Source organism: Myotis lucifugus, unplaced genomic scaffold (genome assembly GCF_000147115.1).
Source record: "Myotis lucifugus unplaced genomic scaffold, Myoluc2.0 scaffold_6, whole genome shotgun sequence".
Lineage (NCBI taxonomy): Eukaryota > Metazoa > Chordata > Mammalia > Chiroptera > Vespertilionidae > Myotis > Myotis lucifugus.
The window spans coordinates 7166806-7175412 of record NW_005871054.1 but is presented as its reverse complement, the minus strand read 5'-3'; the positions used below and the strand labels follow the sequence as shown (position 1 = coordinate 7175412).

At 38.4% G+C, this 8607-nt stretch overlaps 1 protein-coding gene across 7 annotated transcripts in view; it reads right to left on the bottom strand.

Annotated features, from left to right (window-relative positions):
* Positions 1–995: 995 nt before the first annotated feature.
* The window catches only part of MTIF2 (mitochondrial translational initiation factor 2), a 19686-nt gene continuing 12074 nt past the window's right edge, over positions 996–8607 (bottom strand). For all 7 annotated transcript variants that reach the window (XM_006083332.3, XM_023746758.1, XM_023746762.1 and 4 more), the window contains 6 exons: positions 7930–8134; positions 7344–7596; positions 6337–6477; positions 2923–3087; positions 1565–1705; positions 996–1214 (listed from right to left, as the gene is read on the bottom strand). In XM_006083332.3, the coding sequence (XP_006083394.1) occupies positions 1042–1214; positions 1565–1705; positions 2923–3087; positions 6337–6477; positions 7344–7596; positions 7930–8134 (1078 nt within the window). In that variant the 3' untranslated portion in view covers positions 996–1041. The remainder of the gene's footprint in view (positions 1215–1564; positions 1706–2922; positions 3088–6336; positions 6478–7343; positions 7597–7929; positions 8135–8607) is intronic.

The following is an 8607-nucleotide window of genomic DNA, read 5'->3' as shown; positions in this document are numbered from 1 at the left end:
TTTGATTGTTGAATTTTATTCCAGTGAATTTTTTTAAGCATCAAAAGTTGATGGATCAAATTGATAAACTATACCTTGGCAGAAGAATTCCATTATATTTAACTAGAGGCCCAGGTGGGGGGGTCCCTCAGCCTGGCCTGCACCCTCTCCGGTCCGGGACCACGGGCTCCTAACCGCTCACCACCTGCCTGCCTGCCCGATAGCCCCTAACTGCCCTACACTGCCAGCCTGATCACCCCTAACCGCCTCAGCCCCCGCCACCATGGCTTTGTCCAGATGGATGTCTAGAAGATGTCAGGGATCAGCTCTCTAGATAATAAACCAGTTTGTGTTTGTCAGTTTTTCTTTTTTACCTTAGTACTATGACCAGATAATTTGGGGGGTGCTGCCTTGTGCATCTCTGGCTTCAATCCATTTGTTGCCATTTCCATTACCACAACCGAAAGTGTATGTAGGCATTCCCACATAACCCCTGGGTGAGTGAGAACCACCTCCCCCAATTGAGAAACACTGATTTGTGGGTTGGTGTTAAAACACTGCCTTAAAAAGGGGCTATGATAGATTGCATACATGGGAAATTTAAAAGGCTGAGCTGCAAATTGACAATTCAAAAATTCATCCTGAGTTCCTAGGTTGTTTGGCTGGGATGTTTGCTGTCCGCAGAACTATGGAATACACTACCTTCAATGTTGGGCATGAACTCGAAATCAAACTCTGCTTATTAGTCCAGTTGGCACTGAGAAATGTGATTTCAAGCAGTATTTGATTGGTACTATATCTTTGAAGCTCAATTCAGAGAGGATTGTTTCTTTTGGTACCACTCTTAAGTAAAAACATTCATTTGAAGTTACCTTCAGTGATATTCCAGTAATTCCCTTTTACTGTATTAACACCAGGATTTCTAGTTGAAGGCATCCTTAAGTTTTCCTATTTTGACAGAATTACTTGGGCACTTACCAATAGTGAATTCTACCCTCCAATAAAGCAAAACTAGATCTATTAAAAAGCAAAATATTTAATCTTTATATTTTTAATACAATTTTAAAATCCTGGATCCCAAGAGGTCTTGGCTAGAACTTCATTTTCTTCATAACAAACAATTCTATCTCCCACTTTGAATTCTATCATTTCTTCATCCAAACTGAGACCACAATCCATTCCAGTTTTGATGACTGAAACGTCATCTTTGTGGTGTTTCAGGGAGGTTAATGAGCCTTTAAAAAAAAATAAAACATGGTTCATAGATTCAACAAATAATAGGCACTTCACTAAGTGCTATGTAGTCTGGTGTTAGGATTTGAGTGAGATAAACCAAGATAAAAGACTGCAGGCAGAATCAAGAAAGGATGGAAGCAAGCAAATATGATGCAGAGTAAACGACTGGAAAGGTAGTTGTGTGTGTTTTTTTAGAAGTTTAAAAAATCAGACTGGGGGACTAACAATTGGAATCAGACCAAATGAGGGAGGGAATCCAGCAAGAAGTAAAAGATTTCAGGCAGTTACAGAGAATTGTCAGGTTTTAGTGACTGGATATGTTATCAAAACAGATTTTGATGTTGCTTACCCTTCCAAATAATATCTCCGTTACGGATTAACTTAAATTTTTTTTGCTTTTCTAGCTGTCCTTTTTGGACTCTGCAGCCAGCCACAGGAACTTTTTTCTTCCCTTCTGTTATGGAAAAGGTAGCTAGTATAGAAGCCTCACCTGTAGGAAGAAGAGAACATTAAGTACAGAAAGTAAAAATTTCAGAAAAATACATAATTTCTAACATTTTGTAAAGTAAGAAAGATGATAAAAATACAAACTCGTGCAAAAAAATCCTGGTTTTCTTTGACTCCGCCAACTTTATTTTCCTGACTAATATTAGAAATAAAACCCAGAAAATTCTTGGAAAAGAAAATACAAGTGCTTACCAAAAGAGTGAATAAAAGAAAAATGGGACTCCTTTTTTTGGCTGAGTAAAATGCACTAGAAGGTGATAACTGATGATAAGATTATTTAGTACAATTCCTGTCTAGATCTTCATGAAAACAGTTGTCAGCTGTCCCTCGATATATTTTCTAGTCTATGTCATCTAGATCACCTGATTTATTTTTAATATCATCACTGGTCATTTATATACTAATTCTGTGATTTAGCTTAACTTTTTCACTAACTGAAAGCTAAATTCCAATAATACATTATAATACATGAATGAATTTTTTAGGGTTAGTGTTATTTGGTGCTTGCTTACTGCTAGGAAACCTCATAACTTAGTTTTAGAAATTGCTCTTAGCACAAGAACATACAAACCTCTGTATGATCATGTTTAATTGGTGAACTGTGTAAACGGTATATAGGAGAGAGCTCCCTATACTTTTCCTGTAATTTTTCTGGGTATTTAAAACTACCATCAAAATAAAAAGTGTAAAATATCTGTATATGGGGAGGAAAGAACACGTAAAATGATTCAGTCATCATGAATTTAGCCTTTAATCTGCCCAAGGAGTATGCTAGAGAATCTTTTTAATATTTAATATTTAAACGTGAAGTACATTTTTTTCTCATGGTTGATGTCCCTGCCAGCTCCAGGACAAAATCAATGGCTCCTTCATGACACCTTAATAATCTTTATGCCTCCCACCCTAGTCTAATTTGTTTCATAATTAGCTGTCCATGTCTAAACTTGAGGGCAAGTTCTTATTGCCTTACGTGCCTTGTATCCTCAGGGCCCAAGTTTTTCAGAGGACAAGCGTTTATAACACCTATGAAGTTACTCTGAATTCTCATGTGTGGTATTCATTTTTTCTAGAACACAGGATATGTATTAGAACAGTGAACATTTCAACAGTAAAATACATTTCCCCTAAACTTTACTTTCAAGTGTCATTTACAGCACTTCAGGTATGAATGTCTAAAAGTAACAGTCAGTGAACACTCACCTACTGTGTGCTCTTCCACAGTGCAGGGCAATCTGCTGCTCAGTTCTTCCTGCAAATCTTCAACAAGACGGTAAATGATTTTGTGAAGTTTAATTTTTACTCCTTTCTTTGCAGCTGACTCCTGGATAACTTTGCCTGCGTTCACATTGAAGCCATATATAACACCTGGCAATCAGAAATATCAATAAAATAGCACAACTATTGTACAAAACAGTGTGTCTTTTGAATAGAAACTCAAATCTAAATTGTTTTATTTCCTTCTATGTAATTAAAAGCTAGTTGGGGAGAGAAGAAATTCTATAATTTTTTTCTCATGAAAACTAGTAAATTTTCAAATTAATAAAAGGACTTTATAAATTCTACTAGAGGCCTGGTGCACGAAATACATGCACTCGGGAGGGGTGGGGCAGTTCCTCAGCCCGGATTGCGCCCTCTCCTAGTCCGGGAGCCCTCAGGGGATGTCCAACTGACGCTGGAGTGGGCCTAAGCTGGCAGTTGGACATCCTTAGTGCTGTTGCAGAAGCAGGAAAGGCTCCAACCACCCCCGCTGAGCTCGCCAGCTGTGAGCCCTGCTCAGGGCTTCTGGCTGAGTGGCGCTCCCCCTGTGGGAGCGCACTGACGACCAAGGGGCAGCTCCTGCATCTGCCCCCTGGTGGTCAGTGCATGTCATAGCGACTAGACGTTCTGCAGTTTTGACGATTTGCATATTAGCCTTTTATTATATAGGATTGTGGCTTAACAAGGAAAATTTCTTTATTGTTTTAAAAATCCATCCATTCATCTAAGAAAGATTATTTTAAGTGCCATAATGTGTAGGCAGCATGCTAAACAAAGCTTTGATTTTTATAACCAGGGATATAAGAAAAAAAAAATGGGTTGAAATATACATTATTTTTATAACAACTCTATTATTATAATCTTATTGTCCACAACTTTTGCGATTTATTTACTCTTAGGATTTTAGCTGCTCAAAAATACTTAATTGGTAAAGTTCAAAAGTTATTTAAGAAATGAAACAAGTTCTATGAAGCTGTACATTTTGCCAAATTAAAATTAAAGTATTGCCCTGACCGGTTTGGCTCAGTGGATAGAGCGTCGGCCTGCGGACTGAAGGGTCCTGGGTTCGATTCCGGACAAGGGCATGTGCCTTGGTTGCGGGCACGTCCCCAGTGGGGGGTGTGCAGGAGGCAGCTGATCAATGTTTCTCTCTCACTGATGTTTCTGACTCTCTGTTCCTCTCCCTTCTCTGTAAAAAATCAATAAAATATATTAAAAAAATAATAATAAATAAAATTAAAGTACTTAACCTTGGGAGAAAAAAGCAAAACAAAAACCTTGGGGGAAAATCTTACATGAAAAAAAGTTAATGCAAACAGCTTAAGAGCAAAACAACCACCTTGAGAGTCTCATCATTAAGAAAGCATTCAATACATTATATTACACAGTACAATGCTGGGCCAGCGATTTTCAACCTTTTTCATCTCAGTGACAAACTTAGCTAAAAAGACAGTCATGAGTTCCCTTTTTCTGTATCATAAGTTTGACAAATAAACAGTCCCCTTGCCCTAATCGGTTTGGCTCAGTGGATAGAGCGTTGGGCTGCGGACTGAAAGGTCCCAGGTTCGATTCCGGACAAGGGCATGTACCTTGGTTGCGGGCACATCCCCAGTGGGGGGTGTGCAGGAGGCAGCTGATTGATGTTTCTCTCTCATTGATGTTTCTGACTCTCTGTCTCTCTCCTTCTCTGTAAAAAAATCAATAAAATATATTTTTAAAAAAACAAAATAACAGTCCCCTTTCCATCTAGGCCAGGGGTCCTCAAACTACGGCCTGCAGGCCACATGCAAATACAAATATTGTATTTGTTCCTGTTTTGTTTTTTTACTTCAAAATAAGATATGTGCAGTGTGCATAGGAATTTGTTCATAGTTTTTTTTTTAAACTATAGTCCGGCCCTCCAACAGTCTGAGGGACAGTGAACTGGCCCCCTGTTTAAAAAGTTTGAGGACCCCTGGTCTAGGCATTTAAAACTAAAAAGAGCTTTTTATCTAATTACTAAAAACTGTGGCACACCAAAAACTGTATTTTTTGCCGATTTAACAAAAAAAAGTATAATTTTGATTCATTCACACTGGACAGCTATTGTGTTGACTGTTGTCATTTTTTCATTTGACAACCTAAGGGAAAGAGGTCAGTACCCCTGACTAAATAGTCAGGTATTACATGTTTTAAAAATTCTTGTCTGGCTGGTGTGTCTTAGTAGTTGAGCATCGACCTATGAACCAGAAGGTCATGGTTCAATTCCTAGTCAGGGCACACGCTTGAGTTGCAGGATCAGGACGTGCAGTGAAACATCATCATTGATGTTTCCATCTCTCTCTCCCTCTCTGAAATAAAAAATATATTTAAAAATCCTATATAATAAAAGGCTAATACTCGCACTGACCACCAGGGTGCAGATGCTCAATGCAGGAGCTGCCGCCTGGTCAGTGCACTCCCACAGGGGGAGTGCCACTCAGCCAGAAGCCCTGAGCCAGGCTCACCACTGGCGAGCGCAGTGGCGGTGGTGGGAGCCTCTCCCGCCTCCACGGCAGCGCTAAGGATGTCCAACTACTGGCTTAGGCCCACTCCCCTGAGCCGTCAGTCAGACATCCCCTGAGGGTTCCCGGACTGCAAGGGAGCGCAGGCCGGACTGAGGGACCCTGAGTGCACATATTTCGTGCACCGGGCCTCTCATATATATATATAAATTAAAATTTTTGCAGCACACTGGTTGAAATCGCTGTGCTAGACCAGTCAATGTCCATAAAATACTTTGAGTTAACCAGCATTACTGAAAATACCTTTTCAGTAGTAGTTAACATCTAATTCTAATTAAGTCAGGTCATGAAGTAGCTCCTTCCTAATGATTTCATTAATCACTCAACAGTGTTGGTGCTTTGCTAAGTGACAGACTTAGTTAGAGGCAGTCATGAGTTCCCTTTTTGTGTATCATAAGTTGGACTAATAAATAGTCCCCTTTCCTTCTAGGCATTTAAAACTAAAAGGAGCTTTTTATCGAAGATTGTAAAATTATCAGTGAACAAGGAAAGACCTTGAATAGGCTGATTACAGTGTTAGGAATACTCATTAGTCTAAATTGGGTGGGGAACCAGGAGGAGTGGGAAGAGGGGACAGAAATGGTACGTTCCAAGAAAAACAAACAAACAACAAAAAAAAAATGACAAGTGGAGCTGTGGCTAAAATATTGCACAATCAATCCATCCACCCCAATTGATAGCAGGGACTCCACCGCAACAGGAATAGTGATGCTGATGGGCAAATGTCAGGTGCGACGAGCCAAGCAACAAAAGACAGAAGCAAATGGTTCAGTGAGTTTTAGGGAACACAGTTAAATAGGAATGGAATCCTTACCATGAAATGCTTCAGCAAGGTTAACATCATTTTCACTAATATCACCCACACCAAAATGTACTAATTCAAGTTCACACTCATGTGAAGCATCGTAGGTATCCATAATGTTCAAAATGGTCTCAACAGAACCATCAACATCACCTAAATGAAGCAAGTTTAAAATTACTGGTGTTAAGAGTTAGGCATTTAAATGATGATAATCTATTTAAGACCATAATAGGAATAGTAGTTACCACTAAATACACTTTAATTTAGGTTTAGCATTATAAATATCTACTTAATTTAATAAAATATAACTAAATGTAACAAAATCAGCTAGAAAAATGTTTACTAAGAAAATCTGAAAATCTCCACAAGAGGGAGGAGGTGAAAGGGCAAAAGAGGTCAGAAGGTACAAACTTACATTACATCCCATAAAAAAATGTCATGGGATGTAATGTACAGGTGGTGATTATAATAATACTGTACTGCATATTTAAAAGTTGCTAGGAGAGTAGATCTTAAAAGTTCCATCATGACCTGGCTGGTTTGGCTCAGTTGACTGAGTGTTGTCCCATGCACCAAAAGGAGGTCGCCAGTTCAATTCCCGGTCAGGGGACATACCCCAGCTGTGGGTTCAATTCCCAGTCAGTGTGCATATGGCAGGCAACCGATTGATGTTTCTCTCTCTCCCTCCCTCCCTTTCCCTTCCTCTCTGTATAAAATCAATAAAAACATATATTTTTTTAAAAAGTTCTCACCACAAGAAAAAAACATTGTAAATATGTATGGTGATCAATGTTAACTAGACTTACTGTGAACATTACACAGTAAATACAAATATCGAATCATTATGTTGTACACTTGAAACTAATATAACATGTCAATTCTACCTTAATAAAAATAAAAGTCTCCCCCACAAAACACTGAGATACTTTTGGCTTAAATTTAATTGCTCAAATTAACTGTGAGAATGAAGAAATACATATATTCCAAAAACGAGTTAAGTAAAATCTTTAAAAAGTTACCTTTAATAATTATAGGAAGCATATTTGAATCTCTTTCTACTTTCTCTTTTGGCCTTAATAATTTTTGTTCTTTTCTTTCTTGGTACTTTATAAATGATCTCTCCTTCCAGTGCAAATTGCCATACTTCTCACGGTCCTTCCGGTGCGCCTCTTGGTGTTCCTTTCGCTTTTCTTCTATTGTTTTTAGAGCCTCTTTATTTTTCTCCTGCTCCTGCTCATACTTCCTCCAGTCAACAACTTCATGTGCCCTTGCCTTTACAGGGAAAAAGCAGGCATTATTTAACTAAAAGCTTTGTTCTTCTTCCACTATGAAATTAGTTTAACTCATATGAAAGTACTAATTTTGTAAGTTTCAAGAAACTTATAAAACTTTCATTTGAAGGCTTTGTATATAAATGAAATTATTTCATTTAAAAACCCTATCTCAAATTTTAAAAAATTCTACAGCCAAATTCTAAAAAGGCACCACTGGCCCCCTCATAGTCTAGAATAATTAATAATAAGTTAACATGAATTTGGTATAACATTATAGATTATTTAAAATCATTATATCCGAGCTAATATATAGGAATTAAGCTTGATATACCTCAGATTCTACTTCAAGAATTTCATCTCCTGCAGAAGGGAGGTCTTTCCAGCCTATAATCCCCACTGGCATGCTGGGGTAGGCCTCATTAACTGATTTTCCATTTTCATCAAACATTAAGCGCACTTTTGCCCAACTCTTCCCAGCAACCAGAATTGAGCCTTTTCTCAATGTTCCTCTTTGAATTATTGCTGTAGTAACAGGACTAAAATGAAAATAAAGTTATTAATTCTTAATGCCATAATCAGGATGTAACAGTATTTTCTTAGTAAAGCAAAGATTATTTTTTCATTTAAAGAAAAATGTTTTTGTCCTAGCTGGTTTTCTCAGTGGTTAGAGCATTGGCCTGAGGGTCGTGGGTTCGATTCTGGTCAAGGGCATGTACCTTGGTTGCAGGCTTAATCCCCGCCCCGGTCAGGATGCATGTGGGAGGCAACCAGTCCGTGTGTCTCTCTCACATAGATGTTTCTCTCTCTCTGTCTCTCCCTTCCATTCTCTCTACAAAATCAATGAAAAAAATATCCTCTGGTGAGGATTAACAAAATATATATATGTTTTTATTGACTTTAGAGAGAGGAAAGGAGAGAGACAAAGATTGATTGGCTGCCTCCCACATGCCTCCCTACTGGGGACGGAGCCAGTAACCTGGGCATGTGCCCTTGATCAGGAATCAAATCG